At 39.3% G+C, this 26,377-nt stretch overlaps 1 protein-coding gene across 2 annotated transcripts; it reads right to left on the bottom strand.

Annotated features, from left to right (window-relative positions):
• Positions 1–137: 137 nt before the first annotated feature.
• ANKDD1B (ankyrin repeat and death domain containing 1B) lies at positions 138–23,897 on the bottom strand. Of its 2 annotated transcripts, XM_014252204.2 has the most exons (14): positions 23,841–23,897; positions 21,729–21,827; positions 19,832–19,930; positions 19,635–19,739; positions 17,804–17,902; positions 16,183–16,281; positions 14,583–14,681; positions 13,594–13,692; positions 11,982–12,080; positions 7,674–7,772; positions 4,905–5,000; positions 1,983–2,181; positions 1,198–1,329; positions 138–882 (listed from the first exon to the last, which is right to left on the bottom strand). In XM_014252204.2, the coding sequence occupies exons 1-14, from the start codon at positions 23,886–23,888 to the stop codon at positions 824–826; spliced, it is 1,431 nt and encodes a 476-aa protein (XP_014107679.2). In that variant the 5' UTR covers positions 23,889–23,897; the 3' UTR covers positions 138–823. The 2 variants fall into 2 exon arrangements, with proteins under 2 accessions (XP_014107679.2, XP_087910345.1); XM_088054219.1 differs by lacking the exon at positions 4,905–5,000.
• Positions 23,898–26,377: the final 2,480 nt, after the last annotated feature.

Raw genomic sequence — 26,377 nt, 5'->3', positions numbered from 1 at the left:
CAGAATAATTTTAGCTATATGCAAACAGAAAAGACAATTCAGTTCCTCTATTACATGATAAAACTATTGCTATGTTATAAAGAAAAGACAAAAGATAGATATTTACATAATTTTTCAGAATTAAATATAGCCAGTAATAAGAAAACATTTGAACATATTCAGCAGGACATTGACAAGTATTAATTCAAGACATGAACAAGAAATAGGCAAATAATTGCTAGATGTGTTAAGTATTAAATATTGGATGCTCTTTTGGGGTCATGCCGTGATAGAAAATTCTGCAGCTAGACACACGTGGTGTTTACACATGACATTTTTGTATTTCTTCACTACGTAAATCAAATGCTGCAGTAGAAAGATTTGTTATAATCCTAGCAAGAATTTATAAAAACTTGAATCCTAAATGAGGCCAGATGCCAGCTTATTTCTGCAAGTGTTAATTGATTTGTACACATAACTTCCACATATTAAATTTAATCTTTTCTTATAGAAAACATCTTACTTACATTTCACACCAAACACCAAGTAGCTTAACTTGCAGTTCCAATACCAAATTACTTTATCAGTGTTAGGTTAGAAATTGTAACTGGTGAGTCTTGCTTAGCAGTTACAAACTACCAGTCAACCATTTGCTCTTAATTTTTTTATATTTCTGTATAGCAAGCATCTGAGAAAAAAGTAACCATTTCAGGAATGCAAAATCTTCTAGGGTGGAAAAAGTTGTACAACTTCAAAATAGGTTTTTTGTTTCCCAAAAAGATATTTGAAAGCCACTTTCCATCTGGCTTGTAATTCCATCATATATGCCGTGTTTTGTTGATGATCATGAAATGACACATTTCCTGGAGTCCATGCCAATGCTGATTGAAGCTCTGATCTTCTCTGTAAAGTAAGAGAAAATACTTGATTGGTGTGCTCTGCTTTGCACAAAGTCACACTAACTGAAGAGCAGCCAGTCACAATTTAATCACGTGTGCAGGACAGACGAGGGAAGCAAAGTTTGCGCATGTCTTTCTTTAGAAATCTTAAGCCTGACATAAAAGCTTTTTTTCAATCAGCCTCACCCTCAGGAAGGGCAGTCCTGGAAAAGAAGAAATCCATCCCTGCCCTGGCCACAGCTTCCCAGCACCATCAGGGACCTCAACACATCACTGCAGTCTCACAGAGGACACTGTAATGTGCTCTGCATCAACTTACCAGCTAAAGGCTGAAATCCTGCCTCCACCAGATCTTCATACAGATGTTTAACAGGATTCTGATGAGACAGCAAGGTACCATGTAACCAGATGAGCAACATTCTGTTTCCATGTTCCTTGTAACTTTTTTTCCCTATGCAATACACAAAGTATTTGTTCAATATGCTGGAAACACTATTTTGTGCTTTTGCTCTTTAAAACTCCCAAGAGGTTTCAAATTTACTCATTTACCACCTTTCACATCTAGCAAAAAAATGAAGACTTAAGCTTAGAAAAGTTTTTAGAAGTTTTTTTAAAAAACTTGTTTTATCCTAACACTACTCTTAAGACATAAAAAACACCTAATATATGTTAAAATTAATTTTTCCTTTCATTTTTTCCCAAGCTGTGGAAATATACCCTGGAGTAGTAGTAACAAGTACAATATGTGCTGTAGAAGTACTCTTTTCCCAGCACTTGAGAGGCCTGAAACCAGAAATTCCTGTTTCATAGCACCTGTGCAGACAGAGCATTAGCAGAATTGTTCTGTGTCATGAGGTTCTCTGGATCCTCACTTGCAACATGACCCCCAAGAACCTTCTATGATGCTCATGGCTTCTAGTTTTGATCCTCAAAGAGGAAGGTTCCTTCAGGCCAAGAGGGAGAACAGAAGTGTCCTGTACTGCTACAGCACTACTTCCCAGGAAACGGAGACAAGGCTTGTACCCCTTCACTAAGTGATACATTGTTTAAAAAGCAACACCACCATGTGGGGTTCTTCTATATATTATGTTCAGATATTGTTACCTGTCCACTGTTCTTCAATAGCTTTAATTTGTTCATCTGTGAACTTCCAGAATACAGCCAGTTTTTTCCATTCACGGGGTTTTAACTGGTTGTATGCTAAATTCCAAAGGCAGGAACGGATTTGCTTGGTCTGTGTACTGTGATCTTGTTTGAAGGACACGCTGAAGTCTGACCCATTACCACTATGAGCTAGATGTGTCTGAAAAAGAAAGCAGATGATAAATTTTGTAACAGAGCTGGGAACCTTTGCTCAGTGAGCAGTGTCCTGTACAGCTGTAGCCGCTGACAGATGATTTGCTCAGTGCCTCTAAATGAACTGTAAAGCCCTGTAAAGGGCTCATAGAAACAGAACTGAAACAAAGAGTTCCAGTGTCTGTTGCTGTATATTGCTAATTGCAAAATAAGCCACTTTCTCTGTTACTTGATACATAAAAGCAAAGTAACAGCAACTGTTGTGCCAGCACTGCTGTGTTGCTTGGCTCTGTCTGTATGTCATTTTTAGAACACAGCTGGATTTCAGGCTCAGTTCTCACCCATTTTTCTTGCTTCTCAAAGCACTAATCTCTCCCCAGAGAGAGGGTAGGCACCACTGGCAACAGGACCTGCTCAAACTGTTCCTGTCTTTGCCCTGTCAGCTTCACTTGGCTGAAGTGGGGACTTCCAGGTCTTTTGCTGGCACCATCAGCCATTAGGTTTTTCATGGGGACCCCCATTCAGCAAAGTGTCTAATCACCAACATGCTCTTGTGTTGAGCATGGATCTAGTTTCATTCCTGCATGAATAAGATCAGATAGACACCAAAACTACATGGATTTTACCCTCCAGATTAAAAGTGATGTTGCTGCTGTATACATGGCAAACCTGAAACAGGAGTGATGGGGTTACCTCAAGCCTTGGGCACCTTGGCAAAAACCATGTCAATCAGTGAATTCAGTCCTAGCTAAGCTGTGCCCAGGAACATTCCTAGTTAGGTGAGCTCCAGCTATTTCTGTATTTCACTATGTTTATGTACTAGTCCTGCTTCAAATCAATCATCAAAGGGAAAAAAATTCTGTATGAATTTGATAGAGGATGACAAAGAAGATACTAAGCAAAAAAGGGAAATGGCAGTAGGCCACATTTTAAAAATGCTAAGCATAAAGTGCTTCATTCCAAATTAAATTCAGAAAAATACAGCAGAATTATTTCCCAATCTTACAAGAGACTTACAGAGAAAATAAGTTACAGTTCAGTAGCTAAGTATTGTCATGTATGTTTGATTTCATTCATCTGATACATACTTTATTTTATGCTTCCTGATACATGCAAAGTAAAGTTTAGGACATTCTACAGGACAACTTCAGGGTGTCTCTGACTAGATCCTTTCCTTGTGATGTTTAATGAAAAAACAAAACAAAAAACTAAAAGAAACAAAAAAAAACCCCCGACAAAACAAAAAAACCTCAAGCAAACAAGAAAAACTCTTTGTAGCAGCACAGCTTCTCTTAGCTACTAAATGTGTTTTGAGGCAATGGCAAGGTGTAACAGCTTAGGATAATAACAGCTGCCCTCATATCCAGTTAAAACCAGCCTGGACAATAATAGGGAAGGGCTGGGTAGAAGTGATAAATAGAGAAAAGGGCAAACAGAGACATGACACACTTTAGTATCATGTGTCCTTCCTCTCAGCTACATGACATTTCCCTTTGTAGCTAATGTTTTGTCAAGAATGATAAGTTAGCTGAATGTAACAAAAATCCTTATAATAATGGCTCAAAATGCTGTAGTTCCCTGTATAACACAACCTGAACAACATTATATTCCATAGGTGTAAGATTTAAGCTGTTCCAAAGGCCACGCTTTCAGCTTCAGCCAACAGGATACAAACACTTATGTTTGTATTTCCCAAAATCTCTGGTGCTTCTGCAGAAAAGCATCTGCTTGACACCTTTTCTTCTCTTCAGAAAATTCAATGAACAAGGCCAAGAGGTTAAGAACACTATGGGCTTACTGCTGTCAGACTTGTCATGTCTTCTGTGGCAACAGACTACTTCTAATTCCTCTTTAAGCCGAAGAAACAATAATGTACCTGACAATTCCAGTTGAACTGGTGCAAATCAAATGCACAATACAGAGTGCTCATGGAGGCATTTTTTCAGTAATTAATCTAGATCTGTGATTTACCAGCCCTATAACATTAAGTGTCATGGATCTGGCCACTGAGGACAGGAGTGGGGTGGTAAAACTGGCTAATTTCTGTACCTGCTCAGTATCAGGTGGGATCAGTATGCTTATACACTTGGCTAACTCAGCAGGAAGCAGAAGTGAGAATGAAGTCACAAAATGATATGGCAGTTAGTTGTAGCCTGTTAGAGAGGCCCATCACTATGCAGTGTACATTTAAGTAACAAGTAAGGAAAGAAAGTGTGAAATTCAGACAACCTAAGCCATGTCCTTCACACTTGTTGTGAAGCTCTTTTCCGTCTCATTTATTTAATTTTATAGTTAACACACAAGGAACAGAAGAGGGAGCTCCTGTCGAAGTAGCTGAGCTCTTGCAAAGGAGTCACAGACATCTTCACTCCCATTTTTCAACTGCAGATTTTACTGTACCTTTAAACATGGATCCAGGAGTCAATGTGGATCCATGTTATCCCAGCCATGATGCTGGTGGTACAGTTTGGATTTGGCTTAGAATGTCTCTCCATCCCTTTATGTGCAGAGCACAAGGCAGGAGAATGGTAAAATCAGCTTACAGTTTTACAGCCAGTCAGGAATAAAGCTTGGATGGGCTAGAGGCTTTCCCATTCCCAATCCTAACTTTAGTTCATCAAGGCTAATCTTCCTGCCTGCCAAAAGGAACCACCTCAACCAAAAGGCACTTCAAAATCAGAATTGGCTTTTCCCTGAGTTATCTTGTGTTTAATGAAAAATGCCTCTTACCTGTTGCATGGCAAAATACCTTTCTGCTTTAATGATCATATCTACAATGAGGGCATGATGGCTCCTTGATGCTGTGGCTAGTGCAGTTTTTCCATGCTAAAAGCAGAGACAGTGAATCAGAACATTATCTTGGGCGTGTCATAGAAGAAACAGGAACTTTTTACAGAGCCCCATCCCTTTTTTTTCTTTTCTTTTTTTTTCCAGGAAAATATATTTACTACAATTTTGTGGCTTTTGGGGAACTACAATCAAAGTTCTATGCTCTGCATAAGCTGTATCCCCTCAGTCCTGAGGTGGTACATTTTCTTCCACACTAAATTCCCCAGTAAAAAATTCTGGTGAGGTACAGCTGCTTTCAGAAACCTGCACTCAGACTGCTGCATGTTATACCAGCTTGCACGTTCCTGTCACTGCCTCCACATTCAAACTACCACAAATACAGTCCATTCCCATGCTACAGTTAAACTAGCATTTCAGATGAATAGGCTGGATAAGTTGGAAATCTCCAACTTAAAGGGCAAACCTGTGTCTTGTTTTAGATGGTAAGAGAAAATGACTCATGGAATGAACAGAAAATCACTTTCTCATTACAGCTGAAAGGAGCACAACTGTAGGATGATACTTCAATGGTATAGAAGGAGCCGTGGTTATTAAAAGCCATTGCTGTAATTCCAGCTGCAGAGGTTTTCTCAGTCTACCTGAACCCATGTCTCCTATCAGCACTTCAATGCACAGGCATCACGGTGGCTCTAAAGGGATTTCTCTGCAATTATCTATTTTCAGCAGATCTGCACTGAGTGCAATTGCCTTGGATTTAAATATTCAGAGTGTTCTCCACATAACAAGTGCTAGGCATTTCTAGAAAATGAGATCTAAGAGAAGCCAATCCCTTAATTATAAGATTCCTAAATTAAATTATAAGGTATTTCCATTCTCCAGATAGTATAAAGTTCCCTAATATACACTCTTTGAGTTCTAGCTCCTGGCTCTACTCAAGATCATTCTAATTAACCTGTTTTTGGAAGAGCATCACACTGGAAGCCAAGAAACATACATTTCATTAAATCTTTTAGGCATAGGCATGTTTTATATGTGAAGAGTCCAGAGACCATGAGAGCTTCTTGGGTTTCCCTCTGGAGAGATACTCAGCATTTGACAGAGGGCGAGAGGAGCAGTGGATAAGGAGCTGTTTCTGTACACCTGGGCTGGTGCAGACACTGCTGGCATCCTGCATGCACATGTAGCACAGCAGTCTTGCACATGGGGAGCTCTCTGTGCACCACCACTCACAACCAAAGATAGTTTAATCTGCCAATGAGATGAAGAGCTCCCAATAATGCATTTCCTGACCTCTGACAAGAACAGATGCATGGCACTCTCTGGAGACTGAGTACTCCTGCTGCCAGGGCATGGAGGCCAGGAAAATACCATGCAATTGAAGCAGGCTCCCTTTCTTCGTGTCTACTGTTCAGCAAGGACAGTGACATTTTTGGCATCTCAGCACCAATTCAGTTCAAAAGGCCACTGTACTTGCGTAAGTTCCCAGCAGTGACATGGTCTCAGGGATCATCCAGGAAATAGGCAAGGGAAAAGCTACTCCAAGAAATAAAACCAAAGCAGAAAGGTGACTTGTACCAGAACTTGTACTGGCTCAGAGCCAAAGTCTTGTAACAAGTCCTGAGCAATATCAGTGTTCCTGTAATACCACAGCACTACCTCGCCCAAAGACTTACAGGTGCTTAAGGTCATAGGCAATAAGGAATTTTTTGTGTCTGCCTTTGGAATACAAATAGGTTGAAAAAATTTTCTAGTGGCTAAGGTGCTGTTTAAAGTGGACAAGATCTTCTGCTGGGTTGATCCCTACGAGAACTGCAGCCCTTTGTCAAGTGTAGGCATGATTCCAAATGGCAAGGCTTAACTACAGTGTAGCATCTTACCTCAGCATCTCAAAACATATCAACCATGCAACTCACACTCAGAGCTCCAGGCCGCATATCAGGCTAGGGCAAAACAAGACAATCCTAATCCATAAAGCTTCACTTCTCATCAGGACAGTTTTGTGCAGGAAAGTTACTTTTTAGAGTTACAAAAGGGCAAGATTTTGCTCATAATTAAACATCAAATCTCTCAACTCAGTCATACAGAATATCAAGAAAAGTAGTAACAGTGTAAAAGGGGACACTCAATCTTGCAGTAATTTAGCAAGATTTGTAAATACTGGGTTTGGTACTCTCTCCTTTCAAAAGCATTTCCCCAGCAACTTTGCTTTGGTACTTCTTCCAGCCGTTGTCATTTTTGCCTCTTTCTTTCCAGGCAGAACATCATCTCAGGGTTTAAGTATCCACCTGAATGGATCTGGAATGTCACCATGATTCTCAGATGACCTGGAGTGCTAAAGGGCAAGCTCTCCATCACTGCACCAGGTGAAGCTGCATCTCTCCTGGCAACAAGCCCAGCTGCAGGTGCACAGTACAAGCAGCCACAAGCTATTTTCCCCGCTGCAAGCCTAGACCTTCTTTTTCTATGAAAGATCTCTAGAAGTAGGGTTTCTTCTTCAAACCACAGAGCTTACGAGTTTTACAGCTCTTCACCAAAACCATTTCAGGTCTCTGCCAGCTACTGGTATGGCAATATTAAAAGACTTCCTTTGTAGTTAGCTTTACTTAGCAAACAGAACTTGCAACATGTGCTTTATGCACCTCTGTAAGGAAGGTGATAAACAAAAAATAAAATCATGTAATCCTTACACGTGTGAGGAACACAATTTACCTTTTCTATGGTCTTGAGATTGCAGCCTGACTTCAGCAGCACGTCCACCAATTCCACATTGCCAAGATCAGCTGCCAGATGTAGAGGGGTTTCCTGCCTCTGGAATTAGAGACACCAAATAAATGCATTTATTCAAACTTGCTCCTAGAAGCAGCATCCTCACAGGCTGAATCTAAAATAGATTCACAATAAGAAGTGACCTTGGTGAGAAAATACTGAACAGAGGGAAATCATGTAACTTTTGGGTGATCTGCTGGTTTTGTTTCAGACAGGACAGTATATGGAATCTCTGCAGAAAAAAAACAGGCAGAAGTTCCTGCTGGCTTAGGAAAGACTTGCTGCTATGCCCCTCTAATGTACTGTTAACCTACAAGCTCACTCTCTCTCTTCCCTCTTAAAGCAAGGTGCTTTGGACAAAGCTCTTCATGTGGCTGGCAACCCACACCCATATATTCCTCTCAACTAACCTTTTCCCTGCTGAAATTCATGCCAGGACAACTGGATATCCACTATTTTCAACAGCACATTATGCCACATCCACAACAGAGCTTTTTAGTCAGCTCTGCCACAAAATGATGGTACACAATGGAAGTCTACCTGCTCCATAATGGGTTCAGTGAACCTTAAACAACACACATACAAAAAAACCCAAACCAAAACCATTAAACAAGGCCAAACAATTAACAAGAAATACAGCTAAAATCGCATTCAGCTTCAAGTAAATCTTTGAGTCTGCAAGGAGGGTTGTATAGTCTCTACACAGCTACATATACCCAAATATGTATTTATTTGTTCTTTTACAGAAATTAGAGTAAGAAATCCAGACAGCTGTGGATGAAGTGCAGCAGCAAATAATGGAGTAACTGTGGAAGCCTTGCATATATGGGAATGTTCCTTAGTATGTTTCTTGGGACACATTATCCTTCTAAGTTGAATGTTTTGTGCCTGTGCTTCTCTGACACTGCAAATTTACATTACATGTAGGTCTGGTTGGAGAACTTCTTTTGCCTTTAGACCTTAATTAAAGGTTTGCACATGGAGAAACCCCAGGCTCAGGGCTCCATTTAAAAAATCTTATCAGTTAATTTTGCAGGTTACACTATGATGACACAATCTCATGTATTTACCTTACTTTTTGATTCCCATAAATAAAAAGTATTTTTTTATTCATACACCCTACTATCTTTCTTGGAGAAATCTGGGGATACTTAAGTATGTACTGTAGGCAACTTCAGGCAAGCTAGAGACAAAGAACAAAATATTTCTAAAAGATGTGTTGAAGAATCTACAGAATTCTCTGTTTTACGTGACCAGAAAGTCTTGTCGTTATACTTTACTCCAGCCACAAATGGCACCCTTTGTCGTCCACAAAAATGTGTATAAATTAATGTCTAGCAATAAAATGAACAGTGGGAAGGGGTGAACCACAGATTTCCCAAAGACTCATCCTTGTTCCTATCATGGGGAGCACCTCCATATGTCATGAGGGAGAGCAAGCTGCATTTCCCCAGCAGAGAGCCACAGTGCCCAAATGGGACTCAACAGGCCTGCTGGGACAGTCTTTCCACAGCTGAGATGTAGGGCTGATGGTGAGTGGGAAGAAAGATTCTCCTTGAAGTGCCACAGGTGGCAGGCCAGCCTGTACACAGCTGGATTCCTGGAGTCTATCATGGTCAGGGACCATGTGAGCTCTGTACAATTCTCTGCCATATGGACCATGGGCACCAGATGTCACTGAGATTTTTGGAGACCTAGTTGTTGGCCAGATCACTGCAGTTCCCCTCTACCACCACTCTCCCAGATCCTGCATACCTTCTGTGGAAGTTTACTTGCCTTGCTGGTTTGCAGTATCATCTTTGAGGAGACACTATGTGTTCATGCTCAGTAAAAGCCATCTTCAGAGACCTATGAGTGGCTGCCTCTGTTATTGATAGTAAAAGGTCTTAAAATCTTAGAAAATTTGGGGACTAAGAAAGAAAGTTAGATTTGGAAAGCCCTGGGAAAAGTAAGCCCTGGGAAATGTTAGGACTTGTGCTTGCTAAAGATCAGGTCAAACTGCACCTGTGTAGTCAGTGTATGATAAATTATACAATTGTTAGATGTGATTAGATATAATTATTGTTTAAAGAACATGAGGAACAATGTTAGGGGGCTGGGGGGGATCACAAGAAATCCACGCTTGGGTAAAAACAATGCATACAATAGAACAATGTAAGTTTAATAATTACTATGTAAGTTGCATAACAATAGAGTATAAGGCATGTTCAACTCAAAACCAAATGGGGTCAGATTTGGGTATGTGTACCCCTGACACCCAGAGCTCTTCAATAAAGCACCTTCATATAATCATTTGTGACTATGTGTGTTCCTGAACGCTAACATTATGATCCCTTTGTCAATCCCTTTGTTCCTAGAGGTGGACCCCAGCAGCTAGGCTTCCCTACCTTCTCAACACTGAGCAGCCAGGTAGCAGTGTGTTTACCTTGCTGATGGATGAATACTTGCTGCCTGCCTATGAGGTCATTCAGAGATGGACACCAGGTAGTTTTGTCTCTCTTGTCATTCTTGTCTTCTCCCTTTTCTGTCCTGCTGCAGGCCAGGCTGCCTCTTTTGAACCTTCCCCCTTTTGCCCCTCAGCAGGAGCTGCTGTTTCTCTTTCTAACCAAATCAACATCTACTTCCACATCTCTCTTTGAATACAGGCACAATTATTATATTTGAGGGTGAGGTCTCTAAGCAAAGGTGTGATACCTCCAACTAAGTGAGTTTTCAGTGTCCATATGGTGTCTTCAGAGCTTCTCATGTCCCTTTGCATGCTCCTTGACCAGGAAACCCTCGTTCTCTTTTGGGGACACTGGATGTCAGCTCGGTAGGCAGGGGCCAGATCCAACACAGCACTGGAAATCTTTTAGTTTCATCAGGGCAGGAAAGACTTCCCTCCTTCAGATGGTGTATAAATTACTTGGGGCTACATTCCTCCTAAGGCATGAAGTCCCAAGCCATTGGAGACAGTAAGAGCCTCAGGCATGTGTCCAATTCCTTCCATACATGATGCTACCTGAGAATTGACTGCCTCTGGGAAATCCCTGTGTGGCATTCCCAATTAGCTGTTAATTATTACTCACAATAATCAAAACCATGCTCACAACACACACTACCATGAACAGTGTGATTATTTTAGGATATTCAAGGAACTGAGTGGTGTTACAAGAAGGTGGGAGAGACCTGTTCTGGAGGAGCAAGCAGGGACAAATGCCATTCATTCCTCTTTCAATGAAGTGCCTGTCCAAGGAAGGAGAGGAAAAGGCGTAATTGTGGTTGTAATTGTTCTCCATGAGATGGTCAGTTCACAGAGAGTGGCATTGTAAGGCCCAAAACCACCAGATCAGGCAAAAACCAGTGCTCTTATCATTGCTCTGCCAGGCAAGGTACTACAAAGTGATAGGCAACATAGCAAAACCAGAAATGGTCATTAACAATTATAGGAGGTTTTGTACAGTAAAAATGAGATGAAACATGACAGCATCAAAGTATGGCCCATGTCAGTGGTAGATACAATCTACAGTGAACTGATCTGATCTACAGCAAACTGGACAACAACCAGACCTCCAAAAAACACAGACACCAAGCAGGGCAAAAGAATCCTGGTTATGGTAAGGAACTGTGGATGGGTTCAAACCAGCATCCTTTCAGTTAACAGCTGAGTGTGCTCACTGATGGCATCACAGAGACCTGTGACCTTGTCATTCACTGTTGCTGTGTTGCTCAGTTCTGTCCCCTGCCAGCTCCCTGAGCACCCAGTCAATTCACATGGGGGCATAGAGTGTGAAACAGAGAAGGCCTTGATGCTGTGCAGGCATTGTTCAGCAGCAGCTTTAACAGCACTGTCTTACCAGCACTGTTTGGATCACAGGTCTAAAACACTGCACGTGGTGGGTTGCTTTAAGGAATAAATTAACTTTTTTCCAGCCAAAGGACATTCTGCAGTGGGCTTCCCTCTGAAGCCAATACCAGTGAGACATTTCTGGTTTTTATTACACTTGAACCATAACACTTGAACAATACATTACCAGATCATTTTCTGAGCATTGTGCTGTCCTTATCTTGCTCAAACAATATTAGCACAGCATGTACCAGTGACTAATATATATGTACACACACAAAAAGATTAGGAGGGAACTGCCTCTTCCTTCCTATTTTTTTGTACCCTCATAAGGAGGAGGAGCTCATAAGGAAAAAAAAATCAAGCAAAACCCACATAATCTCCCCTTTACCAATAAAGCTGTGTAAATTCCCAGCTTTTCTTACGTGATTTAAGGAGTTTATGTCGTGACTGGCATCCAAAAGGCTTTTTACTACTGGTAGATTATTACTGATAACTGCTAAATGGAGAGGGGAATTCTTCTGCTGTGGAGGGAAAATAATAAATTGTTATACTTGGGTATATTAATACAAACTCATGCAAACAAGAAAGAGGTTATACTTGAAGCCCACCTCTTGCAAAGGTGACATGCTCTAGCAGAGGTTCAAGGCTGCAGAAAACACAGCTGGATCTGTGGAGTTACACCAGAGGTGGTAGCCTGGTCCTGAAACACCCACAGAAGTGGGTAAATACATACAGCTCAGAAGACTGGAAATGCTGATTTCATGGGGTATGCATCAGTGTGCCACCACTTAGGAATGGAGCAAGACACCCCTCTTAAGTGTTCCTGTCTGGGATGTGCTGCTATCCTGACAACAGAGAGATTAGGGTAATGTTCTTGCTCCCTCAGAAAAGTGGCTTTGCCCTTTGTTGAATAGCCTGGAGACAGACTCATTCTGCAAACTGATGTCGAAATTTACTTAACAGTAAAACTACTTTCCTTGTCACGTGTTGCTGCTGGAAGTGCTCTTCATACTAAAGTGACTTGCTGTCATATTTATAAAATATGACTAATTACAGCGAGTAAGACAGAGGTTTTATTTGAGTGATTTTTTATTAATATAACCAGGGCACAGATGCAACACAAGTCAAAATCCACACTAGGTTGGTAAGATCACTTTGTATGTTGAACCTGTGACTGATCAGATTTTTGTGAAATAACAGCTAAAGAATAATTCCATACCAGTATCATTCATGGTTCCAGGCTCCAGTTCAGCGTCTTTATAAACCACAGCCATTTCTTAAGGGTTACAGAAAAATAAAGCAAGCTCTTATGCAACATTGTGATGGAAACATTTTCAAAATGTAAGTTAAAACTTTTGACTTGCTTCTGCTAAAGAAAGCTAATGAGAACAAACAGCACTACAACTGCCTGAGCTTTAAATAATTTCAAACACATCATAAATTGTTATTCCTTTATAGCTTTCTGCAAGAGGCCAAAGATCATGGCATAAGTCATGAAGTCCAGATTCTATTTTCATCCTGTACTGTAGAAGTGGAAAATAATTACCTATTCATAGAAAATCTCAAATATCTTTAATATCTAAACTGAGAGAGGATTTGGATAATATAAATACTTCTTTTTAAATCACAAAGAATTTTGGCATGCTGATTTTGAAGGCACTGAAGGTCATTTACCGGCAGAGGGTGAAAGCACTGAAGTGTTTATTTACATTTTAGTTATCTTTATTTAAAATCATGTTGACTGTTTGCCCACAGAATACCACTAAGTTCAAGCAGAGCACTTTGCTCTTCTCTGAATGCCTGGCTTAGCCTGGGCATGTCTATTCTGCACTGCACCAGCCTGCTCAGGCACTCACTGGGTTGGCAACAGGGCCTTTTCTCTATTGGTCTGTACTTGTTGCTAACCGACCTTGAGAAACCAAGTAATAATGTGTGTAGGAAAAAATACAAGGAGCTGCTCAATCTCATTCAGCTGTCAGAATTTCCATGGAAAGACAGGACAAGAGCAGTAGAGATATTCTGATAAACACTCACCTCAGGTTTAGGAACCAGGTCAATATTCTTATCAATAAGAAAAGTAACCAAGGATAGATGTCCATTTTGAATTGCAATCTGCAAAGCACTACTATTGTTCTGAAAGAAATTTGATAGACAAAAAACCTTGTATTTTTATTGCTGAAAAAAACAATTTGAAAGAGAGGTATAAATACAGAATAATCTTGCATTTAAATTTGTCTTCATATCCCCTCCACCAATAAAACCTTCTGACAAAATGATACAAACTGAAGTGGATCAGCAGTTGGCATGATATTTTTGTCAACAGTGAAGGAAATTTTTACTATATCACAACAAACACACTGAAGAACATCAGTATCTCATAGCCCCACCCAACTTCTCTTAAAAAAGAGATCGTCATCATCATCTATACTGTGGCATGGACAACAACATTGCCAACAGGTCTCCTACTCAGCTAGTTTGTTAGACCCTTGCCAAGCATGTACAGCCACATTAGCCAGTAAACCATAGAACAGTTAATAAATCAGTAGAAAATAAATTAATAGAAAATAAACTTTTAAAATTTATTTTTTCCAAAATATTTCTGCTTAAACAAACAAGCTCTCATTCTGCTGGAATCATAAACTTCTTGCAGCAGGCCAGCCGAGGCCATTCAGTAGGTATGAGTTGGACTGCAGCTCAGGAATCAGATGCAGAGAGCAAGTTTGTCATCAGATCAGTCACATACACTGCCAAAAAGGAAGATTTTCAGTTATCCTAGTTGGTTACATTTTCTAGTCACATGTTGTACCAGTGGGCATACAGGAAATAGAAAGCTCCACCACAGTACTCTATCAAATAAAGCTAATGCTATTTTTCTTCCACATTGCTTTTATTTTGTTAGTACTCTCTACATTCTCCATTCTACTTTTTTCCCCATTTCATAAAAAAAAAATGAGAGAAAATATCCTTTGTTAGTAAGGTCCTTTCCACAGTATATCCCACTAGGAGGGATACTGTGTACATACCTGAGTTGAAACATTGATGTCACTCCCTGCCTCCAGTAAGAGTTCTGCACATTTTTCATGACCTCCTTCAACAGCCAAGTAAAATGGAGTTTCTCCATTCTAGACCAAAGGAGATAAAATGTCTGTTCCAATTTAAGACGTGTGACTACAATACCGAGACACAAAACACCTACAGTATGCTCCACCAGGCTCATCCAGCTCCTGAATGTCATGGCTACTCACCAGCAGTCCAGATGATATTTATTTGGATATCCAGATGATATTTATCTGGACAGATGTATAGTAAAGTTTACAATACAGAAAACTATTCCAAGAATAAAATTTCATAAATTTAATGGAAGTTACTCTGGTATTTCAACAAAAGAATCAGTAAATCCCAATTATTCTGGTAAACTTAATACATTTTAGTACTTTGCCTGTGCTATGGGAGGAGAGATCTGTTCATACCCAGACCACAACATCCCCAGCTGGACAGGAAGGTCACACCATTAGCCATGCCAAGACAGGGGCACAAGCAGCACAAGCTTTGTGTGCAGAACCAACATTCTTAGAAAAGCCTTGGAAACACAAGGGCTCCACATTTCAGAGGGTTTCACATTTCAAAGAGGCTTGTGTGCCCCACAACAGCACAGCTGAAAATAGCAGACAAGTGGGATAAGTGGGGACTTCTTAACTCATCAGTGTGTCACTGATAAAGGAAGAGAAGGGCCTTGGGTAGGAGCTACTCATTTTTCCCACTGGCCCAGCAGAACAAATCATAAGCCACACACATGGCAGGTTCCCACAGTGTGCATGCCAGTCCGCAACAAAGGAAATTACCTTGTCCGGGTTGTTCCAGAAAGTTGAGAGAAGAAACAGAAGAGACAGAAGAGACACAAACCCTCTGCAAAGCAAGAATGCTGACATGAGCAGTTACTGTGCACTTCCTTCCTCCACTCCTTGTTTAAGCCTTAAAGTGAAGCTCAAGAGTGCATTAACTATTATTATTATTATTATTATTATTATTATTATTATTATTATATTAAGGGATACAACCTTCCAAGCTAATTGCTGAATATGCTGGCTGAGCTCACCAACACTAACCTGGGAAAGCAAATTGGGTAGGCAGTGTCTGCAGCCAGTTCTGTGCAACTGGGTTCAGAGGACAAGATACCAATCTGAGACCCCTCTGCCAAGGTGACTGTGATGGTACTGCTTGGTATCCAAGTCAAACTGGCTCAATGAATAGGCTGAAAAGCACCAGAAAAGCTTAAAAGTGAGCTGTTAAAAGGAAAGGGATCACATGGCTAAAAGTGCTGGATGACAGAAAGCAAGGGAGGTTAAGGCCTTCCTCTGTCCTCTTCTGCCAGTAGTTACGCAAGGGCTGGCCAAATGCAGCGGAGGATGTGTGTAAGGGATAGAGGACAGAGGAAGACACTGAAGGAGTTAATGTAGGTTGATTTCTTGGACAAGGAACAAAAAAACAGGCTGCAAAATTACTAGGAAACCAGCAAGACTAATGAAGTCTCCTCAGTGCCACATCTCTTCCTTTCAAATTTGATTTTTCAGAAAATGTTTCAAATCTCTAACTTTACTTCTTTCAATAGTTTAGTGTACTTACCTGATTGAGGTCATTTATTTCCTCCCATTGTTCAAGCAGAATTTCTACAACTTCACTGTGACCATTTTTGGCTGCTAAATGCAATGCCGTGTTTCCCTCCTTGAAATTAAAATGTTAAATAACCTATTTTAAAACCCAGAATAAAGACATTAACTAAAACCAACACAAAGCCTTTGGTCTTTCTTTCAAGTCTCTCAAGTCTCTCAAGTCTTTCAAGTCTCTCTTACATACAAGGAGAGGAAGGCAGCTACACACAGCATGTGACAAGACTCAGCCAAAAGTTGCTGACCTAGCTCGTTGTCTGAAAATTTCAGTGCATACCAGCAAAAAGATCTGAAATTCTAACTCCTAACAAATGAATCAGAAGAAAATTTCAGGTACTGGTTCCCACAAGGCTGGGTACTACACTGAGCCCCTGAGACCACTGATTTAAAAATAAAAAAGTCTAGGTCAGCATTTAGAAATTTGTCATGGCTTTGATATCAACATTGCAATCTTTGATCTCTGTCATGGTCAGTGCAATTTCTTTCCAGGAAATTAAGAAACACAAAACAGAAAAAAGCAAATAAGAGCAACTAACAACATCAGGCAGAGCAGCAGGTTTTGAACTAAAAGAAAACACAAGCATACAAAATAGATTAAAAATGGCTAAAAAAATCAGAAGAATTCCAACTCTCAGAAAAAATGAGAGCCCAGAATAGTTTTTCATTCACAGCGTTGAGTGGGAAGATGTGGGAATCCTTCTTACCACTGATGGTTACAGTGTGACTTGGTTTGGTGACCCAGGAGATAAGTTTCTGTCCTGGCTTCTTACCTAATTTGCAGGACCACAGCATTTACCTCCGGGTACTGTTGTCACCTTTAACCTGCTAGATGTCTGGGACAACACTATCTTTCAATCTCTGCTGATAAACTGCTTTGCACAGCAGAGTTCTGGGTGGTACTGCAGCTTTTAAACTATTACCAGAATACCAAAAAAAACCAACATCACTTCCTGAGCTCTCACTTAAGTGTTTCTGTTAATGCAGTATCTGACAATTTGAAAATTTCTAATGTATTTGTCCTTGCAATAACTCAAATGCAGAGAAATACTAACTTGCTCGTTCCAGAAATAGTAAAGTAAGGAAAAATAAATTTAAGAGCAGACTTTGAAAATTACTATGATACCTTAAAATATAGTGTCAAAGCAAACTCAATCAGATTGAAGTGTTAAGGTACTGCTGAAAAAGCATTTATAGGTGTTTATTTGCATCCTGAAGCTTTTAAACAGCTTTGAAAAATTGGTCACACAGTGACACACAGACACAGACAGAGTGAAACCCTGGGAAATATGATGTCCCAGAGCAGAGGCTGACACCTTTTTCCCCAGGCTTTCCCGTTTCTCCTAACAGACAGCATATGCTGCTTTTGCTTTGCATAAATTATAAATGTGTATGGAGAATCTCCCCACAATCAGCCCTTTATCACTAAAAAATCATCATCCTTTTATGTTTGTTGGTACCATATATCACCATAACATCTGTGCAGCGCACTCAGGTATTTGCATAATAACAACAGTGAAACAAAATAATCTTTCATAAACACATTTGTAGTTGTACTTCTGCAGAAAATAAACATTTACCTGATCTTTTTCAGATGTAAATAGCTTCAGAGCAATCAAACTTTTTATCATGTCAATGTGGCCTTTTTCACAGGCCAGAAGAAATGGCTTTTTACCTTTCTAGAAAACAATTATGGAAAGAAACACAGTGTTACAGAAAGTAAAAATATTTTTCTTCTAGTTACTAGATACATGGCATGCATATGTATATGTGTATCCTACATAAAAATGTATATATCATACGACTAAGGAGTTTAACACAATAGTAGATACACAGAAGAGCAGTAATAAAAAAATATACTTAGTGTATATAAACAGATTATAGACCTTGCATATCCTGAATAAAATATATAAAAATTGTTTAGAAATGGTGAAAATGTGGAAAATACACTCAAAATCTTTTAATCCTATTTTTTCTCAGTATGAAAATATTTATCGAAAGAACTGTGCAATTATAAGTCTAAGGATTCTCAGAAACAGGCACCAAAGAAATTGCAAGATTTATTTCCATGGGTTAATTTGTTTGATCCAAATTCTGGAAACAGAGACCAGGACTGTCAGAAGTTTCATCCAGGAGGCCTGAATTTAGCACTGTACATTATAGGGGGTTCTGGTGGTGCTGTAACTAACAAAAACTTTTCAAACCATTTATGAACTCACCTGCAGAAAGATATCTTGACACAAAACCATGCCTATAGACATGTCTAGAAAAAGAATGCATGCACCTAGTAGAGAATTATGATGCAACCTCAACAGGTGGTTGAGAAAGTGCTTCCTCATCTTTCCTTTCCCAAGGCCTAAATCTTCAAAGGTACATTTTGTTAAATTAACCCCGTTTTGTCAGATTTGTCATTTGCAAAAAGAATTCAGAATTTTGCACCCTTGAGTCAATAAAATCCAAGAAACTTAGAAAAAAAAATATGGGAGATTTGTTCTTTAGGTGTCAGACCTCACAGGAATAAGTTTTCCTCATGTAAAGATAAAATATCTGAATTAGCTACATAGCATTTCAAAATGAGTTCCCAACAGTGTGGAAATTAAAAATAAGAACACAGAAAACCTGATGAGGGTGAGGCACTGTTGGAGAGTCAAGGCACCTCTGCAGGATGGCTGCACGTAGTTCTATGCTCTGGATTGATGAAACATGTTGGCCATAACTGGCAGGTTTTGATAAGGGCAGGGGCTTGTGAAGATGAGCTGTGTGGGAAAGGTCAGAGGCTGCTCTGTGCTAGTCACAGACATTTCCAGCTGGCTCCACAGTCCACCAAACTGTCCCATGATGTGCCAGCACTTAACCCACCATAGAACCAAATGATGCCTCTGTGAAAATGTACTTAAGAATGGCTGGGCACTGCTGTGGGGAGGAAGCACAAGGGGAGATGTTGTAATGCATTATGTTACCACGGAGATACAGGAGGAGACACAAGAAGACACAAGAGAGGAGACACAGGGGAAGGAACACTCACAGGGTGACTGCAGCCCGTGCAAGAAGCTTTCTGGAACAGAGGAAAATAGTAAGAAGCAAAGAGCAGAAAAAAAGGAATCCACTGGAGACTGAACCCAACCTCCTCTGCCTCCCATTGCCCTACCACCACTAAGCATCACATGCGGCAAAAGCAAGGACAGTAGAGAGTGTCTGCAGTCCAACTGAAACAGACAAAGAGGGAGGAAAGGTGTTGCCCCTAAGTGCTCGTCTGGCTGTTTCTTTTACCTGTTTCCCATTATCCAAGTCAGTAATTAAAAGTATATGCAACTGTCAATAGATTAAAATTCATTGAAATTCCCTGAGATTGTTTCCCCCAAAACAAAAGCCTCATGACATCAAAGAAATAAACAAACAAACACACTGTACCCCATCAGGTTTGTTCAAGTCATTCAGATGAAGATCTTGGAGGAAATAATCAACTATTTTAATGCTGTTGCTCTGAGCTGCAAAATGCAGTACATTCATTCCTTCCTGTAAAATAGGAAGTGAATCTGTAAGAATATTGGATTTTTTTTCCCAGCATAAATATGTTTAGGGTTGGTAAAAATTTGTCATCAACAAACCTCATTCTTAGCCTTTTGATCAGCACCTGCTTTAACTAATTTTCGCATTATATCCAGATTTCCAGTCCAAGCTGCAAGATGAATCACTGTCAGGCCATGCTTTGAATAAAGTGACAAAAGAAAGAAATTACCACCAAAATACCTCAAGCCAAATTTCTTTAAATCTTTTTGATTGATTCAGTGTATTAGTAGGCTCCAACCTGCAGGCTTTTAGAAAAGCAATATGAACACCTGACAGTGTGAGTGGGATTCATCTCACTTAAATGAAGCTAGATGCAATACAGCAAGACCTGTATAAGATAAATGTTTGACCTCTTTTTGACAGAAGGTCTGGCATCTCTAGAGAAGGACTGATCCTATCTTAAGACAGAGGGATTAAGTCCTACCTGGAAATTATTTTCTCTCTACAGAAACCATATAGATAGATAGCCCTGGGTGCAGTGAATGACACTGCAAGTGTTAATATACAATGATTATATTTCCATGAGTCACCATAATTTTCCATTTAGGCTTCTTTCTAATGTTCTCGCCTCTCAAATTCTCTAAAAAAAAATTTCTCTCATAGGAAGAGAAGAACACTGTTTTTAACATCTTAAAAACAGAAGGACAAACTCTGAGCTGGGGCAGCTTCACCTTGAGTGCTGGGGGCAGTTTTGGGTGCCACAATACAAGGATAAAAAGCTACTGGAGAGTGTCCAAAGGAGGAACACAAAGATGGTGAAGGACCTTGAGAAAAAATCATATGAGATGCAACTACTATCACTTGGTCTGTTCAGCCTAGAGGAGAGAGAGGGGAGACCCCATTGCACTTACAACTTCCTCTTGAGGGGAAGAGCAGGGGCAGGCACTGACCTGGCAGGACCAAAGGGAATGGCATAGAGCTGTGTAAGGTGAGGTTTAGGTTGGATATTAGGACACCTCCTCATATACCATGTGCTGCACTTCTAACCATTCTAGAGTTTCCTCATGGGACTCACTCCACTTTATCAGTCTTTTTCATATTTGCAGAAATTGCAGTGGAAAACTCTGGAGGGCAATATGGAATATGTATCTGGTATATAATATGTATAGATAATTATATATATATTTTTTTTATATATATGTATGTATATGTATATGTATATGTATATGTATATATGTATGTATGTAAGTAAAATATACTATATATACAATAATATTTTAATAATAAATCTGGGCTTCAGCAAAATTTGTGGCTGTGGCCCAAAAGCCTGTCCTGCAAAACCTTCTAAGCGATGAACAGCTGGAGGCCAGTCACAAGCAATGCCCACCAGGCATCCATCCTGGGAATGTTATTTAGTATCTGCATTAATGACCTGAATCATGGGCAGAATGTACCCATAGCAAGCTTAAAAGATAATATTAAGTTGGGAGGAATGGCTGATAGACCATATTGGTGTGTTGTCATCCAGGAAAACATTGACAGACTGGAGAAATGGCCAGGCAAGAACACAACAAAATTCAACAGTCAAGTGCAAAGTCCTGCCCCTGAGGAGGAGCAAACCCAGGCAGCAGTACTGGCTGCAGATAACTGCCTGGAAAGCAGTTTGGCAGAGGAAGACCTGCAGCTCCTGGTGCACATTAAGTTGAACATGAGTCAGCAGTGTGCGCTTGGAACACACAAGGCAAATAATATCCTTGGCCGAATTAAGTAAACACTATGACCTGGCTTGTGCTCACTCAGGTATTCAAGTTATCCAATACTTAGGGCAAAAATGCTTTTTTCATATAAATATCTGCAGTTCAAAGATATTGAAACCAGAGTTTTTACTGCAAGGTGTTAATTTTGCACAATTGAGAGCACAAGAAAAATATCTACTTTTACTGTTCTTCAAAGGTGTTCCTATACAGGTGAACCAAAATAAGTAAACCAGCTTACCTGATCTGCCATGTCAAGTCTTGCTTTGTGACGGAGAAGAAAATCCACCACGGACATATGGCCTCCCACAACAGCAAAATGAAACGCTGTGCGCTTCAGCTGGAATAAGCAAAGCTTTGTTTGTCAGGTCTGTAATACTGTTCTTTTCCCTGTGCAGGTGGTCAGGACTTTGCAATTCTCTGATTGTTACCAAATGTACTGTTAATGCATACTATTTCATACTTCTCCTTCAACATTCACACTTGATCTTTATCTACACATTTTGTTTTGTTTCCTTGGATAGAATTTAGATATTGATCTTAGAGAATTCTTGTAAAAACAATGATTTTGTTAGTCTACATAGTATTGTCCCTCCATTCAAATGTCAAAATGGGAATAAGTAGTCAAATACTGCATAGGGGAGGTGCATGCAGTACAAGAAGCATCCTTTTTGTGTAGTAGTTGTAGTAGGTGTAGTTTGAATAGCTGAGGACTATATGTACACAGTTAGATTTGCTTTTGGTATCCTCCTTGCTTTTGACTAAACCTCTTCACTGCAAGCCAAGATTTCTCCCTCAGAGAAGATATACTCAGTGTTTGTCATCTTCCCAGACTGAGTCATCATCTACGTAAATAAAAGTTACCACCTTGCAAACAGTGAGTAATTTTACAGAGGTGAATGGGCTCAGCACTTCCCAAGTGGGAAGACTTCCATAAAGTAATTAGTGGTATATATTTAAAAGGGATTTGTTAAATTGAATCAAATTTTATTCAAGAGAGTTTTGCTTTCAGTTAAAGTGGACATAACTGGGTTTAACGTAAGTTTCTGATAGTTTCCATACAAAGATGTCTAAGAGATTTAATCAATTAATTTCAAAAGTCAGTTTGGATTTTTCTTCTCTGAAAGATCACCTGACTTAAATTTAGATTTACAACTGTATTCATCAAAATAAAAAATTTCTTTATGACATGTATTTATGTCAGAAAAAAGCCTCTTGTACTATAGAAAGAGTACTATTAAAAGCTGATCTTTTGACAGCCTTTCTTATTTGGCTTGAGGGTACAGGGGCAGAAATGATCAACATTAACAAAACAAATGGCTTTGCCACTATAAGCTACATCCCTACTAGGACAATCGATCAAAGCACAAAAATTCTGCAGCTATGCTAGTAACTCTCTCATCCTATAGGTCAAATATAAGGATGATAGAGTAAAGTTTCTAACTACTTGACTGAAAATGTATTTAATTTAACTTCCTGATTTCTGGAAAACAAGAAGGAAGAAATAACTATTTTTAAGTGACCTTTTAGTGTATAGTGCAATTGATACTCTCAATATTCAAGAAAAGCGTGCTCAGAAGACATGTTTGTCTCCTTGTCTGTTTCATAAACAAATCAAGGAACGCATTATACTATCTTCTAAATTCCCCAATGGGTGAAAATGCATGTGGGCATGGGAAGCAATTTTTTTCAGAACCCAGAAAAAGTAACATTTGATACTAACAAGTAGATGATTTATATGTAGCCATTGAGAGGACACTTACGCAAAACTCACAGATTAATATGATTTCTTCCTGCTGTTGAACTACCTCTCATGTGGAACACAATGCTGTATTTAGCTACTGTGAAGTATACATCCTCAGATTTTAGGCCTAGTGTTGAAGTCAGCATAAGAAATGCATTCTTGTGTGTCTAGGGTAAATCTGAACAATGAGCTCAGGCTGGAAGCAGAGGATGTTGGAGAATGCTGCCACGGTTCCACGCAAAGCAAAGAGTAATACTTCTTTCTAGAAATTTGTAATGCTAGCAGCATTAATCCAGTCTTAAAGTGACTGTGAGGTAAAGTCATCCCACTCAGAAAGGAGGAGATCTTGAGAAATCAGTCACCAAAGAGCTATGAGGAAACACTAGAGCAGGGGCACAACTGAGATGCCCTTAATTCCCAATGTGATATACTGACTACTGCAAAACCTGAGAGTTATGCTGTACAAATCTTAATGTCCATAACGGCCATATGAAATGATTCTTCATCAGGTCCTAGAGAACACTTCTGCAGCCTCATCACCTTGCAGCTGTGTAACCCTAAGGAGTCACCCTTCATATCAGTGATCTGTGTCAGGCACTTCATACTCACAGTATCTACGGCATTTATATTAACATTCTTTTTAAACAGTTTTTCCATGGTATCCAGATTGTTCATTTTAGCAGCATATTGAAATTCTCTCTCATCTGGCAGTACTGTGGAAAAACATAATAAAAAAGAAGAATTATTAAAAAAGTAGCCATAACCAACATAAGGAATGATGATACTGTTTATACTTTGTTATCTATACTGATTTAATGCTGTGAGAATTACTTCTTGTCATCAAAGCATTTAATGACTACGTTTTTCTGCTTTAGAAACATCTGACTGATATTTCTAGTTTCAGCTTTAAAGTGCAACTAAAGGGAGATATTTCACAAGAGTAAAATTGGATTAATGGTAATTGTAATATGGATTACCAGAGTTTGCATTCACAGGAACAATTTGTTTATGAAGCTCTTACTACGTAACTGTGTCCCAAGTTACTGCATAGGCATAGCAGTGAATAGTACAAACTGCAGCATTAATTTCCCATCCTTTAAGGAATTGTTCTTGTTTTAAAACACGCCACTGAAACACAAAGTACATAAAGCAGTAACCAAACACTGTGAAATTACTGGAAAAGCAAACCAGAATAAACAAAGCCCACTTTCAAACTGAGACCTTCCTTTAATATCTCAATCCAAAAATTAGCATCTGTTTGGTCAGCTAAAGAAGTTGCAAGGCATATTCAGTAACTCTGAAAAGTAAAATTACAATATCTGATAACTAGTTTAGCTGGAGGTCATAAGATTTTTCATGTTTCTACCATAACAATTAATTAATCACTTAGAAGAAAATTGTGTAGCAGTTACACCGGTTGCAAAAATGTTAGTAGATAGTTTTAATCCAATAGCTTGTCACACTTAAAATATAATTATGCCTTCTATCTTCTGTCTAGAAAAAAGATGTCTGTCTAGAATATTTTGGGCTGAAGGCCACTTGTCCAAAGATATCACCAAGGAGGCACCACTCTGTTGGACCAGGAACTACAGGAATTATCTATTCCTTAGAGCCCTCTCAGGCAAGTTCATCCTACTGCATTATGTCTAAGTTCATTAATGCCTAATAAGGACACAACTTGAGGCAGAATGGCTGCAGAGCACACTAAGGAAAATCAGGATGGCATTCACTTAATTGCATTTTATATGTTACCCATGGCTATAATTTCAGGGAGAATAATCACATTTTTACTGCACAAAATAAATCAGAAATTAAATTGGATACTTGCGAAGGTGTTTCCAGTTTTCCTATGAAATTATCCAAGTGCCTCAAATAAAAGAACTATCCTTCCAGACTTCTCTGGGAATCACAGTATATGTGTCATTTGTATGACAACACGCAGGCACAAGGAAGAAAATAAAAAAAAAAAAAAAAAGAAAAAAAGCATTTGCAAATAAAAATGCACTCCTGCATCTGTGACAAAGAGCACGGCTGACAGCAAAATCACTATTATGGACAGTGATCTTAGAAGAATAAATGCCTCAGTCCCAGTTTTCACAGTTATTACCCCAGGAAGTATCCAACAGAGCTTCCTACTAACTTGATTTTGAACTCAGGTAAACCAATGGTCAAGGCAAATTTATGGCAAATGTGGGAAAAAAGGTACAGCACTAATTAGCTGCAATTAATTATAATTAGGCCACATTCATTCCTGCTGACTGCTCTATCTTACGTGAGGATGCAAAGATAAATGCATCTCAGGATAATCAGGAACAACCCCAAGACTTTATTCAACACTGCCCTCAAAAACAAGATAAAATTATGTTTTTTTACTGAATATGCACCAGCAAGGACCTTAACAAAACAAGATAAAATTATGTTTCTTTACTGTACCTGCATCAGTAAGGACCAGCTTAACAAAAGTTATACAAAAAATAAAGTGTTCTTTTCTCTCCTGTCCAGAAGCCATGAATTGGCCATGTGCTGCTAAAAAGACTTTTGCTCTGTGCATTATATTTCTTAATATTCTCTCTCTCTCTCTTAATACTTCTTAGTTAAGAACCATACAATGTAGACACGCTATGACTCTGGTTTGTTGCCCAAACTTTTGCTGCTTTTGCGAAATATCTTTTTCATGTATGACATTACAGGAGTTCAGAGCTATCAGATTACAACCTTATGGAAGCCTTCTATCCAAGCAGGGGTCTCCAGGATTATTCCTGCTGTAACTAGCAATTACTCTATTTTCAAGTAACAGCAGCAATCAATTATCTATGTGTGACTACCAGGTTTTTTAGTGGGTATTTTCTTTGGCACCATACAAAATGTCTGGCTTATATAACTGCATATTTATACTATAACAATTAAATAGTTATATTCAGATTTCCTTTTAAGCTAACTGAAGTTAGTACTTTGATTTCTTTTCCTGATACAGCTGGTCTCATTCGTAGAGAGCCCTGCCAGCAGTATATTGAACATCCCAAGATTTTTCATCTCTTGGAAGAGCAAGGAAGTAATTAAAAGTGCAGAAGAGCAAATTGCTTTGTTGACCTCTAAACAAAAAGTGACGTCCTTTCAATCTTTCAATCTTTTTTTTTTTTTTTTTG

The sequence above is a fragment of the Pseudopodoces humilis genome, chromosome 4 (assembly GCF_049639895.1).
Source record: "Pseudopodoces humilis isolate 2021_Gansu_Grassland_sample_001 chromosome 4, ASM4963989v1, whole genome shotgun sequence".
Taxonomy (NCBI): domain Eukaryota; kingdom Metazoa; phylum Chordata; class Aves; order Passeriformes; family Paridae; genus Pseudopodoces; species Pseudopodoces humilis.
The sequence above is the reverse complement of the archived record's forward strand: the minus strand, read 5'-3'. Positions and strand labels throughout refer to the sequence as shown.

What these genes read in the sequence shown, in the direction of transcription:
- ANKDD1B (XM_014252204.2), bottom strand. Translation starts at nt 23,888, where the DNA reads ATGGAAAAACTGTTTAAAAAGAATGTTAATATAAATGCCGTAGATACT. An exon ending in ATATAAATGCCGTAGATACT is followed by an intron (nt 21,828 to 23,840) that starts GTGAGTATGAAG and finishes TGCTTATTCCAG; the next exon opens with CTGAAGCGCACAGCGTTTCA. An exon ending in ATCAAAAGGCTAAGAATGAG is followed by an intron (nt 19,740 to 19,831) that starts GTTTGTTGATGA and finishes CCTATTTTACAG; the next exon opens with GAAGGAATGAATGTACTGCA.